The sequence below is a fragment of the Carassius auratus genome, unplaced genomic scaffold (genome assembly GCF_003368295.1).
Source record: "Carassius auratus strain Wakin unplaced genomic scaffold, ASM336829v1 scaf_tig00042450, whole genome shotgun sequence".
Lineage (NCBI taxonomy): Eukaryota > Metazoa > Chordata > Actinopteri > Cypriniformes > Cyprinidae > Carassius > Carassius auratus.
This window is the reverse complement of record NW_020526719.1, coordinates 1,404-22,924: the sequence shown is the minus strand read 5'-3', so window position 1 is coordinate 22,924 and position 21,521 is coordinate 1,404. Positions and strand designations below refer to the sequence as shown.

Sequence of the window (21,521 nt, the reverse complement as noted above, 5' to 3'; positions counted from 1 at the left end):
TATAAAAATCAAATACCACCCCTCAAAAATGATTGGTATAAACAAGAAATAATATGACTATAATTCAGTATGCAATAATGCTATCATTTTTGTGTTATGTATTTTTGGTTTAGTGTTTGGTCCCAGAATGACAGGATTGCCAGATCGAGTGTGTGTGTGTGTGTCATGTGAGTTCAGTCTGTTTAGTTTGAGGCAGGCGTAGAGCCGCCAGTCCTCCTGCCAGCAGGAGCGCAGACACCATCAGCAGAGGTATGGCACAGTTTGAGTCCACCAGCTGCCCAAACACTACATTTCCCATGATGGCTGCCACACGACCCACTCCAGTGAAAACCCCCAGAGCTGACGAGCTACACAACACAAACAGGAATTAATACAGTCATTCTTTCAATTCTAACAATTCCTCTGCTCACCAAGGCTGCATTTATTTGATCACAAATACAGTAAAATTGTGATATTATTACAATAGAAAATGACTGTTTTCTATTTGAATACATGTTCAATTGTAAATTATTCCTGGGATGCAAACTGAATTTCCAGCATCATTACTTAGTTCTAGTGTCAAATGATCCTTCAGAAATCATTCTATTCATCAAAGAATACTGTGATGATTTCCAAAATTATTAGGCAGCAAAAACTAATTTCAAAACTGATGAGAAGTGTCATTATTAATAATTGCATACTAATAATAATTGAACATATATATATAATTTATATATATATAATTCATAATTTTACTTTAGTTTACTGTAGAGACTTAAAAAATGTTCTATTACTGTAGAAACATAGCAAAATAAAATCGTAATTATTTATTTTGACCAGTAGTGTAAATGATGTCTGTTTTGATTGCATGTGAAATCAGTTCCAATATGACTTCATTACAAATGAATATTGGGCTTTACCGTAGTTGTGTGGGGTAAAGTTCAGTTCCCAACACGTCTAGAGCGTTCCAGGAGATGACCGAGACACCACTGAACACGCAGGACATGATCAGACTCTGAGCTTTGGTCTTCACCACATAGATGATGAACACGCTCATGCTGGACGCCAACAAACTGACGCCTATCAGAGAAAAATCTGCATTATTATAAAAATATAATGCAATAATAATTATAGCGCTTTATTAGTTCTTTAATGTTTTGTTTAATGTAGTAATTAAATATTTTGAGCTGCCATTCAAACACTGGAAGACAAAACCTGTTGTACTAACAAAGCAGGATTTTCCCGCCAATTCTGTCCATGAGCAGGATAGTGAAGATGTTTCCCGGCAAGTTTGAAGCAGCTGTTATAAAACCCTCCATGTACACTATAAAAACACATGAACACAAAGCCTTGATAAAAGATACTTGAATATCATGACAACAAAACACAATGCACTTCCTGATAGTATAACTAACAAATGTTAAAAAATTTGTGCTTTTGCTGATTAGAAAAATATTGAGTAGTCTCATTCAGTCTGCTTTTAGTAACATTAACCTGCAGTTTTGACTGGATAGCAGCTTTCATTTACTGAGTTTTGGAATCGAGACACGTTGGCGCATGGAGACCCTCCATCCTCGGTTCTCTTAAAAAGCTCCGGAAACCACATCCATAACCCATAATACCTGCACAGAGAGGATTACAACATTGAACACACTTACTCATAATCTGAGTAACTTAACCATTTTTAAATGGAGTTAACTAATAATAACAGATTTAAATCTTAAAGGTAGCAAAACCAACCGGTCGTGTTCAGCCAATCAGAACAGAGCTTATAATTTATGTTAAGTACCCAAATGAGATGCAGAAAAATATAATCAGCAGAGAGACACTTCTGGAAGCCAAGGGTCCAACAAACAGCTGTTTCATGGGGTCCAGAACCTGTAGAAGAACCAGCAGGGGCCATAAAGAGACTTCATGTTAGCATTAATAGCTTCTAAGAAAGCAGAAAAGAAAATCTCGAACATGTATCAAAAAAAAGCGCTGAACCTGTCTGAGTTGGTGGGTGAACTGCTGATATCTTGAGCCGCTAGTGGGTCTGTTTTTTACTTCATTATCCCTGGATCTGATCACAAGACCTGGTACCTGTTAAGAGAAACTCCGTTTTATTAACTGACACAACAATTAGTGTACTTTCCTTTATGAAAAGTGGGAAGGTTTGGCTTAGAATTGAAAGCAAAGATCACTGAGGTGGTACATACAGGAAATGGTTTTGTGGCCCATCTGTTGTTCAGTTTGAACATCGTCTGGAACACAGACAAAGCCTCTGCCTCACGTCCGGCCTGTGGAAGAGAAACACATCGTGTAATAACATGCCACCAAACATGCAGCCTGTAATAGACCTTAAAACAGTACATGCCATATGTGCAGCTCTACTGAATTCTAGAACTGTACACACGACACAAGTTCTAGAATTCACAGCCTGTAAATTGAACTTTTATACACACCTCCATGAGGAACTTGGGGCTCTCTGGCATGAACAGTCTGAAAATCAGTGCTGATGACAGACTGGGGACGGAGCAGAGGACCACAAAAAGACGCCAACTCTGAAAATTCAACCAACCCCAATTAGCATTCAAAGATGTTCTGGGAATCACCAACCACGCCACACCTGGAAAAAACACAGAACGTGTATTCAAATCAATATTCATGCTTCAATGTTTTGCACTAATGACAATAAATAAGTACAGCCTACTTATTAGCTTATTATTTAGACTCTTTTTGTCTAAATAGTGGCACATGATATATTTGTATCTTTTTTTTAAATTTTGCCATTTGCATTGTTATTTTGTTCCTTTAGATACTTTTTATATTTTTATTTATTAAAAGGATACATTTTTGGTTGTTTACTTTTGTCTTATGCATTTTTTTTTTATGTTTATTTGAATATCTTTTATATTTTTATTCATATGCATTATTGTTTAGATATTCTTTTATTTTTTATTAATATTTGAGTATAGCTCTAGATCTTCAGGTTGTGTTCTTTACTGCTCATGTTTCAATATTAAAACTAAATCGGAAAATAAAAAATGATACAACCTTTCTAGGCAGTATTTTAGAGACTCCTCTCTCAGCTCAGAGGATGATGGTTTTACCTGCCGCTAAAATATTTCCGGCCATCCAGAAGGTGGCTAGAGCGCTGATCATAGCCCCCCTCCTCAAACGTGGCTGAAACTCTGAAAAATAGGAGAAGATGACAGGAATGGAGCCGCCGACCCTGGGAGAGACACAAGACACAAATGCATTCATCTGATTCAATCTAAACCTTCAGAATGTGTCTGTGGAGGTCAAGACTCTTTTGGCATGTCATTACCCGACTCCACTGAAGAACCGCAGGAGCAAAAAGAGCCAGAACCTCGGGGCCAAACTGGCCACCGCCCCAAAAACGCCATTCACTGCCAGAGAAATGACCAGAATGCTCCGGCGTCCTCTGCGATCAGCCAGATACCCCCAAACATAACCGCCCACCATCATCCCTGTCAAAGGAAGCAGTCGAGTTGACACGTTACTGAGGAGCATGAAACTCAAATCACATGGCTATGTCAGCAGTTTTAATTTCTGGCTCAGTTATGTTTAAAAAAAAAAACTTAAAAAAAAAACATGAGCATGACTCTGCAATTTTCAGACTCGTGAGAAGGCAACAAAAGTTCACCCAAATAGGGAACAAACTGCATTTTTGACCCGACTGACTTTTTTGATAAAAAGTTCGATTTGACCTTTAGTTTTCTCACCATGAATGAATTACAAATACCTAAAATGTAACATGATTAGAACATTGAATAAAAAAGAAAGCAGCACAGATAATAACCAAGGAATATGCTGGCGGTGAGGAGCCCCATGTGGGCCGAGGTGAGATGGAGGTCACAGCGTGCCGTGGGCAAGAGGAACGAAACACACAGGATCTCCACCGCATCGCTAGCGTTCGCCCAGCCGCAGACCACCAACAGCAGCCAGTGGAAGAGCCCGAACCCTGCAGACAAACACAGACATGAGGATGATCGCTGACCACTGCATCTGGACATAACAAACTACATCTAGGACAACTTATTCTCCATATTAAATACATAAAGGTGATTTTAACCTGCTTTCTCAACAGCCTCCTCATATGAAAGTTTCTTTCTGCTGGATGCCTGGTCATCTAATGGAAACATTACATATCACTAAAATGATCATACATATACAGTACATACATGACGAGGCATTTGTATAGATATATATATATATATTATTAAACACGAACGAACACACACACACACACACAAACAAACACAGTACTTTGGATCTATATCAAAGTACGACCATCGATGTACCATGGTACTTCAGTACTTTTCTGTGTTCAAATAAACATGTTTTCGTGCTGGATCCAGATTTAATCGTCTATATATCTGATGAAAATACATCTGGTTCTCTTCAACAACACTTGAGTAATACATAAGTAACGTTAAGATCGAGTAAGATAAGTAAGATCGAGTAATATTAAACACATTTGATAGCAAGGCATTTTTACCGTCTTCGTCGATATGAGTGGATGAAAGCAGGGGTTCTGTGTCTTCATGAGCCCGTCGAGGCATAATAATATTTCAGATGAAACTATTTATGAGTATAAACTGCATGATCGCCGGTCAAAACATTCAATTCGATCCTGTACTTCTGTAAACAGAAGCGTTTGTGGGCGTGGTTTGAGTAACGTAACACAAAGTCCCGCCCTCTCACGCGCGCTTCCTGAAATGAAGTGATAGCTTTTTTATCATATTTTTTCCATTTAAAAATATAGAAATCAATAACAACTCCACCCCAAGCTGTTATTATTTAAAAAAACAATTTGCAGTGTATAAATAATATTTTATATTGTATTACTTTGGGAGTGGTCTTGTGAGCGTGACGCAACCGAGCAAACCCCGCCCCTGTTGACCACTAGGCGTCGCTGTTTACCACTCTCTCTCTCTCTCTTCCCCCCCGTTTAAGTTCAATGTCACTCTGTCATTTTTATCTCCCGCTTGTAATAAAGTTTTTCCGTGTGTGTGTGTGTGTGTGGAGTTGAAGATGGCGGCTAACTCGGAGCGCAGTCCTCCGCCTTTCCCGGACTCAGAGGAGCCCGAGCTGCTGGAGGACAGCGACGAGGGAGCAGATGCGTTCACGGGCACGGTAAGACACAAAACTAAACGGAGCTGCAAAGCTAATTAGCTATATACTTCCTACACACAGACAAACAGACCGATCGCTTTCACTTCTCTGACACCTTCGGATCTGCCCGTTCTTCTTCTTCAGTTAGCTCTTCAGCTCTGCCGGCTCACACAGAGTTTGTTGCGATCACATCTGCGTGATAGTTGAATAAAGAAATCTTATTTTCATCGTCACCTCATATCTGGTCCTGCCGCAGGATTAAATAGATCTGAGTTTAGGCCTGCGCGTGACACACTGAAGTTCTTGGAGGACTCTTCTCTTGTAGTTGAGTAACTTTAGAAATACCCCAAGGTATTCAAACAAGTTTTCAAAGAACAAGAACAAGTTTTCAAAAACTGACGTGTGTGTGAAATAAACGTGCTATGTCTAATATGGGAAGTGTGAAAATTCATGAACTTGTTTATGCAAAACCACCCAACACACTGTAACTTAGTTAAGATATTATATACATATTAAATATGTATATGCATGCATGCATGTATTAGAAGGCAGGTCTCTAATGAATGAGCTGGTGTCCAGCAGTCAGTATTTACTTAGTGTAATTATTCCAGTCTTTTCAGGTCAAAGAACTGATGGTGTGATCATGTGAGTTTCAGAAGTATAAATGACTTTTATTCCAATGCCAAGCTTTTAACGCCTTGTGAATCACATGAGAAATTAGCAAATATATAGCATATAATTAATGTTTTACCCTAAAATCAAAAATGGAAATATGCAATTTATTTAACATAATGCAAAAGTAGTTAATTTTAGAAGCATTGTTAGGGACACTTTTATTTATTCTGTCTTATCTATGTATTTATTTATTTTTAAATAATGTGACAGTAATGAAAACCACCTTCTTGGAGATCAATTATATTTATATACTTCAAATCACCATTTGTAAAAAATGCTGGAATACATAAAACTAACATGATAAATATTTTAGAACTTAAATACTATATAATTCTGTTACAGTAATGAGAGTTTGGTTGGAAAATGTGCTTAATTTTATATGCAGAAAAATACTAAAATAGGCTTGCTTGCTTTAATTTATCTTAAATCTCCAAATGTACAAATGCACAATTACATAAAAATAGCAAATATTAATGATAATTATTTCCAACCAAATTCTCATTATTATCACAGTAATTACATAGTATTTAAAATGATATTTACATTTTAAATACTATGTAATAACTGTTATAATAATGAGAATTTGGTTGTAAAAATGTAATAAATATAATAAATATTTAACTTTTTTTTTAATAGGCTGTGTAATTACTGTCACAATGAATAATGAAAGCTTTAAATAGCATAAAAAAAACATTACATTTATTTATTTTAAATAATCAATTATAGAAATACACATAAAATAACAAAAACTGACTTAATAAATATATAATTGCTGTTACAGTAATAAGAATTTGGGTGGGACATATGCTTGCTTTTCAATGCAAAATAAAATAAAAATAAATTATTTTATTTATTTATTTAGTGGAGAGCTTTAACCAGGCAGGTTATGTGAGATTCAACCCTGAAAAAGTTTACTGTATTTAATAAAATTTCTTTGCACTGGCCATTAAACGCAATCTAATCTTGTTTCAGCTCCTAATAAATATATTTATAGTCATTTGACAACATTAGCTCTGTATCATTTCTGTGCTGTTCCTAGTCGATCTCACAGATGGATTCTCCGTCACCGGACACAATCAGACCTCCTAAAGACATCTTCAGCGAGCCACCAGAAGACATCTCCAGCGATCCTCTCAGCAACATTAACTCTGATCCCCAGAAGAAAGTAGACGCCAAGATCCCTTCTCCTAGCAGCGATGAGGCCGACCTGTTCAGCGAGCCGCTGGACGATGATAGCGAAGTAATGAGTTCACCTGAGGTCCAGAATCCCTTGCCAGATCTCTTGAACGAGCCTGTAGAAGCGCCAAAGTCTGGTGTCCTCGGTGGACCACCTGTGCACAAAAGCTCTTCAGTCAAGAAGGCGGTGAGTGCCGAGATGTTCGGTGACGACGATGACGAGGAGGAACTGTTTAAGGAGCCGCCAAAAGTTGTGACGAAGAAGCCTCAGCCCTCGGGGCCAGCTGTTGATGTTTTCACAGAGGTGAAGGTCAAGCCACAGGCTAAAGACGACCCCACGGATCTGTTCACCGAGGAAGCCTTGACTGCACCTGTCCCCAAACCCTCCGCCAGCAGCAGCAGCTCCAGGACCAACGGGGTCCACTCCGAGGAGCAGGATCTCTTCTCAGGTACGACACATTTCACCTGTGACACCAGATCATAACTGTAGGCCCTTCTGAATCCTAATGAAATGCCTACACGGACAGCAGTTTCTGGGCATTTCAGGTGTGAGAGTCGAATTATCACAAGTGCATTCAAACCATCTTCTTAAAGAGCATTTTTTGGCATCATATGTATATAAACTTGCATTTTTGAGCAAGTTCAGTTTGCGTTTCAAAACCTAGCTACCTTCCTATACAATTTTTTTGAGCATTGTACATTCACCTGGACATTTTCTTTCAAAACCTAGTGGACTTTTCCACATGACACTTTTGGGCATCATACGTGCGCTTGTATATTTTGCATTTGAAAATGTGTGTTTCGAAACCTAGAGCTGCCTTCCCAAACATTTGAACATCACATATCCATTTAACTGTATGATTCGTGTTTCCAGACAACTATTGGGCCTTCACAGGAGTATTTGATCCTCGATTCCTGTCTTAGTACCTTGTGAGACACAGTTTGAAGCAGTGCTTTTACTGTTAACTTATAGTTTATGTTGTTATTGTTGATTAAAATAAATCTGAAATAAACGAAAAACTTAAACTTCTTGTTCTGGTAACTAACTGGCTTAAGTTTAAACTGAAATAAAAATAAATGAAAACTAAATATTTAAATAAACAGACTAATGAAAATATCAAAAGCAGATATTATTACTAAGTCTGACACTAAAAATGAAAACTGAAAATATAAAAATAATAGCAGATTCATAATAATAAAAAAAGCTATGTTAGAATATAAATAATACGGAAACAACACAGAATTGACTTGCTTTAGGTTTATTTTTTTATTTCTCTCTGCTGTTGTCTACTGGAATGCAGGAATGCATGCACATCAAATTTTAGCGATGGATGATGAATTTGCTTTCTCAGCGTTGACTCAGGAAGAGGAAAAGGAATTTCTCCTTGACCTTTGCCCTCTCACCTTGTGCTATGTTGCTGATGGAATGTGTTTTGCTGTCTGTGTGTGTGTTGCAACATCTTTTCAGTTATACTGAATACATATAATACTCTTTCTCTCATGATTTCACTCAGAAGCTACAGTGGAGTTGTCTCTGGACAGTCCTCGAAATGACCGCAAGAAAGACGCTGTGAAACCGCCAGTATCTGCTCCTGCCGCCCCTGAAGCCAGCAGCTCCAGCAGAGCTCCGTCCAAAACCCTGGAGGAGGTACAACACTCCATAAACCCCAAACAATACAAATTAACAAAAAATACTGAAACCGAATGATGTTTGATTCTTTTAATGATCCACTTCACATGCAAATGACTCTTATGAGCTGATTCTTTTGAATGAATCTTAAAGTCATGCATCATATATTTCTATTGATCTAAAATTTACTTACCAAATTTATTCGATATACTAGATTAAATGGAATCAGAATCAAAACCAGATTCTCTGATCTCTAGAGGTCAGATTAGACCTTCATACACACCTCAGAGCAATTTCTCAGTCGGTTTCCCTCTTCCTTTCATTTTTTCCCACATAAAGCTTGAGGAAGAGGAGAGCGAGGACAAGTTTGATCTCAACATTTCTGTCACGAATCCAGAGAAAGTCGGTAAGATTGTCCTCCGCTATGACAGCTGCGCTTAATTTCTAATGTCTCTTTTTTTTTTCTAGCTTTTGAGGATTAATACTGCGCACGTAACACATTAGTGTAAAAGCACATTCGAACACAGCTGCAGAAAACAGGAAGCTGATTATCTTATGAGGTGAAATTGTTCTAATTAAGGATCTGAATCTGTCTGGAACTTCCTCTTTTTGCCCTGTGCCAGCTATTTTTCATTTCCTGTCCTTCTCTTTTTTAAAGGTTTGGTGTTACTTTAATGTCTAAAATCAGCAGAAGATGTGTAATGTTTCAGTTTCCCGCTTGACTGTGTATGGGATTGTGGTTTATAGACCGTTACAGAAGGAGTTTTGGTTGTTTGTGATTTCGCAGGTGCTGATTATCAAGTTACAGTATTGCAGAAATACATTTGTTGTGGAGGATCTTGAGAATAACAGTATAGTGTAATTAGGGATATGCCGGGATCAAATTTTCCTGTTGTGATTAATTGCTCACGCTTTTATGACGGTAAACGGTATTATCACGGGATTGAAATTTAAAAAAAGTGCTCAAAATATAGTATAATATAATATAATAGGTTAAATAACTTTTTTCTAATAACAAAAATAACTGAACATTTAAATAAAATAAAACAATAAAGAAAAATATTTAAAGTTAAAAGGATTGCACAGATTAAAGTGCAAAAGACCCATAGGTATCACTTTACAATCTCATTAGTTAACCATTAACATTCATAATAGCTACATCTGCTACAGAAGTTATTAATCTTTGTTAAAAAAAGTCATAGTTCATGTTAGCTCATTAAATAATACAGTTGCAACTTTACATTTTAACAATGTGTTATTAATTATTGGAATACCTAACATTAATGAATGTTCAGAAGAATTTGTCATTGGCAGTTTATGTTAACCAATGAATTAACTAATGTTAAAAATGAAGTCCTGATGTAAAGTGTGAATTAACAATTAAAATATATATGGGCACGTTGTAGTCCAGATTAAAATAACCTATTAAGTCTTAATACTTAAGTATTTGGCACTGTGATGAACATCAAAGCAAATACACAAATCTGATTGGCTATTTAAAATTATTTACCATATTTTTCGAACTATAAGTCGCACTGGACTATAAGTCGCATTTATTTAGAACCAAGAACCAAGAGAAAACATTACCGTCTCCAGCTGCCAGAGGGCGCTCTATGTCTTCAGTGTAGACTACAGGAGCACTGAGCAGCATTAGAGCGCCCTCTGGCGGCTGGAGACGGTAATGTGAACTCTTGGTTCATTTCTCTCGGTTCATCTCAAATTAATTTTGATAAATAGGTCGCACCTGACTATAAGTCGCAGGACCAGCCAAACTATGAAAAAAAATGCGACTTATAGTCCGGAAAATACGGTAAATATGTTTAAGAAAGTAGTCCAGCTGGTTTATTTAAGGGGTTTCCACGTTAAGGACATTTTCTGCAGTTTAGCGCCATCTGCTGTCAGAGAGTGAATGTGCTTTCATTCAGCGTGTCTCTCACGTGTTCCTCCATGTGCTTCTCTTACGTGCTTGTTTACATCAGAGCGCACAGAGTCTTTCAAGCAGCATACAGCGGTGTTGTGCACTTTGACCAGTTGATGGGAATAGTATTCTTAAAATGCATTCCAAATTTAGAATAATTTGTAATATAATTATTGGCGGTATTTAGAAGTGCCCATGATACCAATACCGTGCATATTCATTACCGTGATATATTGCATTACCGAATACCAGCACAAGTCTTAGCGTAATAGCTGTTTAGATCCTATAATAAAAAATAAAAAAACAGGATTCTTTTGCATTTCTTTTGTTCATGCAAGGAGATTCTCTCTCTCTCTTCTTCTCACAGGTGATGGTATGAACGCTTATATGGCCTACAAAGTTTCAACACAGGTGATTTTCGGTCTCTTTACTCATCCTCTTCACGTTAACACACGAAGTAACACATCGTCTGAATCTCACTGCTCTCTCCCAGACGTCTTTAACCATGTTCCGTAGCAAGACGTTTACCGTTCGCAGACGTTTCAGTGATTTCCTTGGATTGTTCGAAAAGCTCTCGGAGAAACACTCACAGAATGGATACATCGTACCTCCAGCGCCAGAGAAGAGCATCCTGGGTAGGAACTCGCTTCTGCCCGTGCGTCACATCTGATCTGATTGTGGATTGAAGTGGCTGATTCTGAATAAATGTGTGTGGATTTGCCAGGTATGACAAAAGTCAAAGTCGGGAAGGAGGACCCATCGTCAGCAGAGTTTGTGGAGCGGAGGAGAGCCGCTCTTGAGAGGTCCGTCTACATTGTTTCTTATCTAGGTGCACTTAACTAAAGCAATGAATCACTATTCCTCTCTGACGTTGTGTCTTGACCAACAGTGTGGCATGACTGAACTCATTTGGTTTCTCTTCTTATTACATTTCTCCATTCCCTGCCTCCAATGAAGTCTCTTTCGTCTAAAATCCCAAATTTTATTTGCATTTGAATGAGGATTGAAAAGTGACCTAGACTGGATAATATAAAATAAAATAATATAATACAATACAATACAATATAAAAATACTATTGTAGAGTAATTGATATTAATCTACCGTATATATTTTAATTCATGAGGAGAGAAAAAAATTAACTAAATTAACATTAATTACTACTAACAGTTTTTGCGCATTAATCAAGACAGAAAAAATACTAAGATTGAATAATATCACGATAATAGTCATTAATACTAATAAATAATTTCTTACACTTAAATTACTTAAAAATGGCATAAATTAGTAGTGATAGTGATGGTAGTAAAAATATTGTATATATAGAATATAGACAGAAAATGATGTAGATATAATGTTAGTTATAATTTTTACAAATTTTAATTCGAATGTGTACAAATGTAATATAATGTTAGTGCTAACTAATCTTAACATATTTACATATACATTGTATTATTATAAATATTTAGATTGCTTAATAAATTATGTGTATTTTGTCCGTCTCTATTATATGTATTTGTGTCTGTATTATGTTATATCAAGTCACTTTTTTATAGTGCTTTATACAATATTAATTACAGTTTATTATATCACATTTTTTTCTATTATCCAATCTAATCTTATTGATTGTTTAGATTGGATAATATAATAAAATATTACGTTAGTAGTAATTAATATATATTTTATTTGTAATGAATGTAGAAAAATTACTTTACGCTTGAATAATATAATATTAGTAGTAATTAATATTAATATATATATGACCCAGGACCACAAAACCAGTCATAAGGGTAAATTTTTCGAAATGTAGATTTATGCATCATCTGAAAGCTGAATACATAAGCTTTACTATTTTACTATTAAGAGATACTATTTGAAAATCTGGAATCTGAGGGTGCAAAAATCTATCTATATAATCTAAATTGAGAAAATCATCTTTAAAGTTGTCCAAATAAAGGTCTTAGCAATGCATATTACGAATCAAAAATTAAGTTTTGATATATTTACAGTAGGAAATTTACAAAATATCTTCGTGGAACACTTTAGTTAATATCCTAATGATTTTTGGCATAAAAGAAAAATCAATAATTTTGACCCAAACAATGTTTTTTTTTGGCTATTGATACAAATAAACCCAGAGACTTAAGACTGCTTTTGTGCTCCAGAATCACATTTTTTTTCTACTGTAATATAAATGTTAGTTGTAATTATTATTGTACTTCTGTCACTATATTAAAATGCGAATGTGAGATTGTTTGTGTTGTTGCAGGTATCTTCAGAGGGTTGTGTGTCACCCGTCTCTGCTGCAGGACCCTGATGTGAGAGAGTTTTTGGAGAAAGAGGAGGTAAAACATCTGTTTAGTGACATAATTATTCTGCACATTAATCTGCACAATTTAACATTAGCATAAAGCTTTCCTAAGAGAAGTGACTTGCAGAAGTTTATCTGTCTGTTCCTCACATGCAGAAACATCAGCTTTGTTGTGTGTAATGACAATTCAATGCTCTGTGCGTGTGTGTTAGTTACCCAGAGCGGTCAGCACACAGACTCTGAGTGGAGCCGGCTTCCTTAAAATGCTGAACAAAGCCACGGATGCTGTGAGTAAGATGACCATCAAGATGAACGAACAGGATGTGGTGAGTGGAAGAGCAACTCCTCTTCACTGAGGTCAAGGCTTAAAAACAAGCTAGTATAAAACGGTGTGTTTGTGTCGGTTTCAGTGGTTTGACGAGAAGATCCAGGATGTAGAAAATGAAGAGCAGCATTTGAGGAAACTTCACGTCATGGTGGAGTCACTCGTCAATCACAGAAAAGGTCAGAAGTGCAAACGATCAGTCTCACATTTTCAAATTAGCTGAAATTTGAATTTAAATGCAGATATTTATTCTTAAAAAAAAAAAAAAAAAAAAACGATTTTATTTGTGTAATGTGACATCTGTTGAGTACAACGGAGTTTTAGTGCCATGTTGAAAAGAGATTACAACATTAAAGTCGTATTATTTCGACTTTAATCTCATAATATCACAAGAATAAAGTCTAAATGTTTCGAGAATAAAGTCGTAATATGCCTACTACGAGAATAATGTTGAAATATTATGAGAATAAAGTTAAAATATTTAGTGAATAAAGTCGTAATATTTAGTGAATAAAGTCGGAATATTTAGTGAATAAAGTAAAAATATTTCGCGAATAAAGTCGGAATATTTCGTGAATAAAGTCGGAATATTTCGTGAATAAAGTCGGAATATTTCGTGAATAAAGTCGGAATATTTCGTGAATAAAGTCGGAATATTTCGTGAATAAAGTCGGAATATTTCGTGAATAAAGTCGGAATATTTCGTGAATAAAGTCGGAATATTTCGTGAATAAAGTCGGAATATTTCGTGAATAAAGTCTGAATATTTCGTGAATAAAGTCTGAATATTTAGTGAATAAAGTTAAAATATTTAGTGAATAAAGTCGGAATATTTAGTGAATAAAGTCGGAATATTTAGTGAATAAAGTCGGAATATTTAGTGAATAAAGTCGGAATATTTAGTGAATAAAGTTGAAATATTTCTTGAATACATTTTCACATAGCCTATTTGGAATTTTTCACAAAGAAAAGTTTAATTTAATGAATTGTTTCACATAAATACAGCGATCTGATCATTAAAGAGCTTGAATAACACATTATTGCAAGACATAATTTGTGTTTCGCTATATAACTGATTTTGAAAGCTGAGACATTAAAAGTAGGTCTATCAAAAACACAAATCTTATTACTATTGGGTGGCTGGCGCACTACAAATAACGAATTTAATGGATTATATGAATTTATTTCAACTTTAACCTCATAATCTTAGATTGTTTTTTTTTTTTAAGTGGCACTAAAACGCTGTCGTAGTTGAATGAATATTCATTGACAAATTAAGATTTTATCCACCATAAATTGATTGGATGATGAAAGTATGTGATCCTGTCAGCCGACTGCTGGTTTGATGGTATGGTTGGTATTTTCAGAGTTATCTGGGAACACAGCGGTGTTTGCGAAGAGCGTGGCGATGTTGGGCAGCTCGGAGGACAACACGGCTCTGTCGCGAGCTCTGTCTCAGCTGGCCGAGGTGGAAGATCGAATTGAGCAGCTCCATCAGGAGCAGGCCTCCAACGACTTCTTCACCTTCTCCGAGCTGCTGGCCGATTATATACGTCTGTTGGGAGCTGTCAGGGTACACACACACACACACACACACACGTTTGTTTTTGTGAAAAGTGGGTTCATCCCATAGGTGTAATGGTTTCTATACTGTACAAACTGTATATTCTATGGCCCTTCACCAACCCTACACCTAACCCTAACCCTCACAGGAAACTTTGTGCATTTTTACTTTCTCAAAAAAAAAACTCATTCTGTATGATTTATAAGCGTTTTGAAAAATGGGGACATGGGTTATGTCCTCATAAGTCACCCTCTCCTTGTAATACCTGTGTCATACCCATGTCATTATACAGAGTTGTGTCCTGATATGTACTGAAACTAGAGCACACACACACACAGAAGAAACCGCTTCAGATGTCACTCATCCAGTCATAGTTATTGTGTTTATAATTAAGAATGAACCGAATTGTCCATATTTTTTTTAATACATGCACGCACACACACACACACACACACATATATATGTATTATCAATATATATAAATAAACACACACACACACACATATATATATGTATTATCAATATATATAAATAAACACACACACACACACACACACACACACACACACATATATATATGTATGTATTATCTATATATAAATAAACACACACACACACACACACACACATATATATGTATTATCTATATATAAATAAACACACACACACACATGTATATATATATGTATTATATAGATATAAATAAACACACACACACAAACACACACACATATATATATGTATTATCTATATATAAATAAACACACACACACATATATATATGTATTATCTATATATAAATAAACACACACACACACACACACATATATATATATATGTATTATCAATATATATATAAATAAACACACACACACACACACACACACACACATATATATATATGTATTATCAATATATAAATAAACACACACACACACATATATATATGTATTATATAGATATAAATAAACACACACACACATATATATATATATGTGTGTGTGTGTGTGTGTGTGTGTGTTTATATATATTGATAATACATTTATTTTTTGTAATATAAATAAAAAATAAAGTATTATAAAAAAGCTGTATCTAGTTATTAATCTTGTTCCTGTTGTAATACCATAAGATTTCAATCATGCCAGCCATCCACCTCTTAATCTAACTTCTTAATAATGTGTTTTTCAGGGCTGTTTTGATCAGAGGATGAAAGCGTGGCAGCGCTGGCAGGACGCTGAGAACATGCTGCAGAAGAAAAGAGAGGCCGAGGCCAAGCTCCTGTGGGCCAACAAACCTGACAAACTCCAGCAGGCCAAGGATGAGATCGCTGAGGTTACTGCTGCTATACAGATAAACAATAACATCTGTGACCTTAACTACTCCGCTTTATTAGGACTGTCTCTTATTCTTATCCTCCAGTGGGAAGCAAAAGTCACGCAGTACGAGAGAGAGTTTGAGAGAATCTCAGCCACCGTACGGAAAGAAGTCATCCGATTTGATGTGAGAGCCGATTACCACGTTAATTTAAATATCAGCATTAAAGGAGTAGTTCACCCACAAATTATAATAAGATGAAAATGTGCTGAAAATAAGATGTCGATGAGTTTGTTTCTTCATCAGAGCAGATTTGGAGAAATGTAGCATTGCATCACTTGCTCTGCAGTGAATGGGTGCCGTCAGAATGAGAGTCCTAACAGCTGATAAAAACATCACAGTAATCCACACCACTCCAGTCCATCAGTTAATGTCTTGTGAAGCTACCAGCTTGTTTATAAGACACAAATCTATCATTAGGAGAGTTTTCGACTTCAAACTGTTGCTTCCGGCTAAAATACCACGAGTCCACAATATTGCTTTCTTTATTGAAAAAGTCATCTCATCTGAATCTGGTGAGACATTGGCAAAGATCAGCACCATTTAAAAGTGAAAACAGTCTTAAACAAATATATAGGTGGATTTTGATGTGAGAGATGACAACAGGAGATGGATTTTTCACTGGAGGAAGCAATATTATGGATAATGATAATCATAGTTTAGCTAGTAGCAACAGTTTAAAGTTGAAAACGTCTTGATGATGGATTTGTTTTCTTACAAACATGCAGTTATTAGCTTCACAAGACGTTAACTGATGGACTGGAGTGATGTGGATTACTGTGATGTTTTTATCAGCTGTTTGGACTCTCATTCTGACGGCACCCATTCACTGCAGAGGATCAAGTGACGCAATGCTACATTTCTCAAAATCTGTTCTGATGAAGAAACAAGCTCCTCTACATCTTGGATGGCCTGAGGGTGAGCACATTTTCATCAAATTAAAACGATAAAACATCCTTCTCTTCAAAAAGACTGACTTTTCAGTATAATTTCTTTGCTAACAGAAAGAGAAAGCTCGAGATTTTAAGAGACAAATCATCAAATATCTGGAGTCCGTGCTGCACTCACAACAACAGGTACAGAAACCTTTTTAATCATTTTATTTGACTGAATCATGTTCAAAACACATTCATATTTCACTCTCTCCTCTAGATGATCAAATACTGGGAGGCGTTTCTGCCCGAGGCGAAAGCGATCGCGTGACGCGGCGTCCGCACGCAAACACAAACTCACAGAAAACTGAGGCCTTTCTACACTCTTTACCTCTCGCCTATAAACCAAGAGAAACCGTGCTGCAAAGGGAAATCATCTGTCCGGCTGCTCGTTACTCTGATTGAATTAGTAACTTGTATATTTTCTGTGTAATCGTCATCTTTATTTTCTTACTTTGTATCTTTATTGTTTTGGGGATGTGAATGCATGTGGTGGCTGGGTGTCTTCCTCATCTGTATGCAACCACACCTCTGTTATTGGTCAATGGTTTTCACTAGAGGGCGCTCGCCCCTCAATCATACACTCACTCTGTAAGAAACTTCCCATCAGGCCACTTGTGGGACCTGTCAAGGAGTCTATACTAATTAAGGAGGGACAAATAGTGACCTAGTCTGTTTTAGACGTCCGGAGTATTGGTTTATACACCTGTAAACACCATGATGATATTGTATTTTGCAGTAAAAGATGCTGTAATACAGTTATTAGTGACAATTTAAATAAAAAGACTGAAACTGGCTGGATGCAGTGGAAAGGATATTGATCAGCCTTTTTTTTTTCTTTTTTTTTTTTTTTACTGAATTGTTGCTTTTTATTCAAAGGCTCATTTCATGAATCACGAATCTTCCATAGATTTCGGATCATGTTAAGCATTTAAAAACACACTCCTGATGTGTTTTATATCAGTTTTAGCCTGGTAAAACAGGAAGCCCGAAGCATTTCAGTCTTAAAGTTGGTTTTCTTTGTTCATTATTTCATTCCTTTTCTCTTCACTTTTTGACATTTATGCCAACATGTTATTATTTTGTGTCAAATCATATTTTTTTGTTATCTACTCTGGAATCTGGCATGTTATAATAATGAATCAACTTTTGCTACGCCACTAATAATGATGAACTTGTTTCTACATCAGATTTTGTGTTTTTTAATACAGATTTTGCTGCTGTCAGAGTTTGTTAGGCTGGTAGATTCATTGTGTTTTTGTTTGCTTCATGGATGATTTTGGGCCCTGCTGTAATGACACTTTGAACACACATCAACAGGTTCAACTTCACCTTTAGGTGCCATAATAATCAAAAGTTTGTTTATTAGAAAAAAGGGAGCAGATATTTTTTTCACTATGGACACTTCTTTTGAGAAAAACAATAAAGATTTAACTACAAATATCAAGCTTTTGATTTAATAGTTTTTTGTTGTTTGTGTGTGTGTGTGTAGATACATACATAGATAGATAGATGGATATTTCAATTATAGACTCTAGTTATACAGTATAAAGCTAAGCAGAAGGATGGATAGATACTGTAGATACAAACCCGATTCAACAACATTTGGGACACTACAAATTGTGAATAAAAACAATGCAATGATGTGTAAGTTTCAAATGTCAATATCTTATTCAGAATACAACATAGTTGACATATCAAATGTTTAAACTGAGAAAATTGATCATTTTAAGGGAAAAACAAGTTGATTTTAAATTTCATGGCATCAACACATCTCAAAAAAGTTGGGACAAGGCCATGTTTACCACTGTGTGGGATCCCCTTTTCTTTTTATAACAGTCTGCAAACGTCTGGGGACTGAGGAGACAAGCTGCTCAAGTTTAGGAATAGGAATGTTGTCCCATTCTTGTCTAATACAGGCTTCTAGTTGCTCAACTGTCTTAGGTCTTCTTTGTCGCATCTTCCAGATGTGTAAGCTGCCCATGCCACACGCACTCATGCGACCTCATACCATCAGAGATGCAGGCTTCTGAACTGAGCGCTGATAACAATTTGGGTTGTCCTTGTCCTCTTTAGTCCGGATGACATGGACGTCCCAGTTTTCCAAAAAGAACTTCAGATTTTGATTCGTCTGACCACAGAACAGTTTTCCACTTTGCCACAGTCCGTTTTAAATGAGCCTTGTCCCAGAGAAGAATCCTGCGCTTCTGGATCATGTTTAGATATGGTTTCTTTTTTGACCTATAGAATTTTAGCCAGCAACGACGAATGGCATGGTAGATTGTGTTCACTGACAATGTTTTCTGGAAGTATTCCTGAGCCCAAGTTGTGATTTCCGTTACAGTAGCATTCCTGTATGTGATGCAGGACCCGAAGATCACGGGCATCCAGTATGGTTTTCCGGCCTTGACCCTTACACACAGAGATCGTTCCAGATTCTCTGAATCTTTGGATGATATTATGCACTGTAGATGATGATAACTTCAAACTCTTTGCTAGTTTTCTCTGAGAAACTCCTTGCTTTATGATATTGCTCTACTATTTTTCACCGCAGCATTGGGGGAATTGGTGATCCTCTGCCCATCTTGACTTCTGAGAGACACTGCTACTCTGAGAGGCTCTTTTATACCCAATCATGTTGCCAATTGACCTAATAAATAGCAAATTGGTCCTCCAGCTGTTCCTTATATGTACATTTAACTTTTCCGGCCTCTTATTGCTACCTGTCCCAACTTTTTAGGAATGGGTAGCTCTCATGAAATCCAAAATGAGCCAATATTTGGCATAACGTTTCAAAATGTCATTTGATATGTTATCTATATTCTATTGTGAATAAAATATAAGTTTATGAGAATTGTAATTATTCCATTCCTTTTTTACTCACAATTTGTACAGTGTCCCAACTTTTTTGGAGTCAGGTTTGTAGATGGATGGATGGATGGATAGATATATGTGTGTTTTTATCCTTTTTTAGTGTTATTTATATCCTGTTATAGTATTTATTAATATTTAAATGAGCTTTTGCTTTATATTTTCAGTTCATATTTAAAATTATATTAAATTAATTTTTAGTAATTTCTATGTGCATTTTTCATTAACATTTTAAGCTTCCATTTCTTTATTTTATTTTCACAGATTTTAGTATTTTAAACATTTGATTTATTTTTTTAATCTTCGCATTTTTATTTTCTCCTATTATTTTTATTTCAGTTAATAATAACAACAATGATAAAATTGTATATTTTTAGTTAACGATAACAACACTGATCATAACTGGATGCATAAAATGCTTCTTAATATTTGTCATTTCTGAAATCTTGAACTGAGAGATCCACATCCACACAGTGGACTAAAGAAGGAAGTGATCCTCTTTTAGGCCTTCCCTCTTTTAGTATTTGTTCTGTGTTTGAGCACCAGCTTATTTAATACTCTTATCGTAAATGGCTGTTTCTCTGAAATCTGATGTGACATTATCATATATCAAAAGCCTTTGAAGTATAAATTCATAAAACTTTTCAGCTTGTTTATTTTCCAGCAATTTGTAGCTCAAAAAAAATGTCCAGCGTTCATGATCAGTTGCTCTTTTTGGATGAGAATAAACTGAGAGCATTGAATTAAACAGAACAGGATGAAGTGGGAATGCTGGGATAACACTTGAGCATCAGGAGTGTGGGTTATCTTCAGACCGGAGTGTGTTTAGTCAGCAGTAAATGCATGGGGTGGTTGTGTGTCACGGGAAATCATGTGATTCTCATTTATTCTCCATTCAGACAGAAGAAAGGAGTACATCAGGTTTAGTGCTGATGCATTGTTAACTACTGACCTTACAAAAATAGTCATTCTATTTTAAATACTTAAATGATTTCGGTCAATATCATTAACTAAAATATTTAAACGCACAAATAATTGTTACTTTTGTACTCTGCATAGATAAGTTACACAAATATCCTTTCATAAGTCTAATTACCGAGTTTGTAAAGAATGATAAGTGTTTGTGAATGAGAGATCTCATGACAGACTCATGAGTAAATGACAAACAGACACTGTCCTCTTTATATTTATCCCTCAAATAAAAAAGATGTTCAGAAAACACTGGTCTGAAGAACTTTGAATGGTATAATCTCCAGAAAAACATGCAGTTCTTTCCCTCTCTCTCTCTCTCTCAAGAAAATAATAATAATAATATTAAAATAAATCAATAGTTAGACATCTAATGTGTCACAGGCAGGGTATGTGATTTGGTTTCAAAAATATATATATTTTTTTTGTTATGCTGGTTGAAATTCTCTTCACATCCCAATAGCAATCACTTACTTAAGTGGTTTATTCATACATTTATGTATTTTTATATGGTTTATTTGTAAATGTATTTATATTTATGTTAATGTTATCTGTGAAAGGCGTAGGACCATAAATTGTTCGACTTGATCAGGTCCAAATGGGGACAAAAAGGACATCTATTTGAAAAGAAGTATTTATAGTATTTATATATAAAGTGTTTGCTCAACTGTAAAACAT

At 35.7% G+C, this 21,521-nt stretch overlaps 2 protein-coding genes across 2 annotated transcripts; one reads left to right on the top strand and one right to left on the bottom strand.

The window, feature by feature from the left end:
- Positions 1–2: 2 nt before the first annotated feature.
- Positions 3–4,660, bottom strand: LOC113085853 (synaptic vesicle glycoprotein 2B-like). The gene is made up of 13 exons (XM_026255288.1): positions 4,484–4,660; positions 4,058–4,114; positions 3,785–3,946; positions 3,290–3,452; positions 3,072–3,193; positions 2,424–2,587; positions 2,178–2,258; positions 1,966–2,061; positions 1,769–1,857; positions 1,474–1,601; positions 1,208–1,303; positions 900–1,059; positions 3–347 (listed from the first exon to the last, which is right to left on the bottom strand). Exons 1-13 carry the CDS (start codon positions 4,545–4,547, stop codon positions 164–166), a joined length of 1,566 nt encoding a protein of 521 aa, XP_026111073.1. The 5' UTR covers positions 4,548–4,660; the 3' UTR covers positions 3–163.
- Positions 4,661–4,974: 314 nt separating this feature from the next.
- Positions 4,975–18,450, top strand: LOC113085851 (sorting nexin-1-like). Its single transcript, XM_026255284.1, has 15 exons — positions 4,975–5,121; positions 6,815–7,400; positions 8,466–8,599; positions 8,921–8,987; positions 10,867–10,910; positions 10,993–11,134; positions 11,224–11,302; positions 12,767–12,842; positions 13,021–13,134; positions 13,219–13,312; positions 14,501–14,706; positions 15,886–16,029; positions 16,117–16,197; positions 17,076–17,147; positions 17,224–18,450. Exons 1-15 carry the CDS (start codon positions 5,020–5,022, stop codon positions 17,272–17,274), a joined length of 1,992 nt encoding a protein of 663 aa, XP_026111069.1. The 5' UTR covers positions 4,975–5,019; the 3' UTR covers positions 17,275–18,450.
- Positions 18,451–21,521: the final 3,071 nt, after the last annotated feature.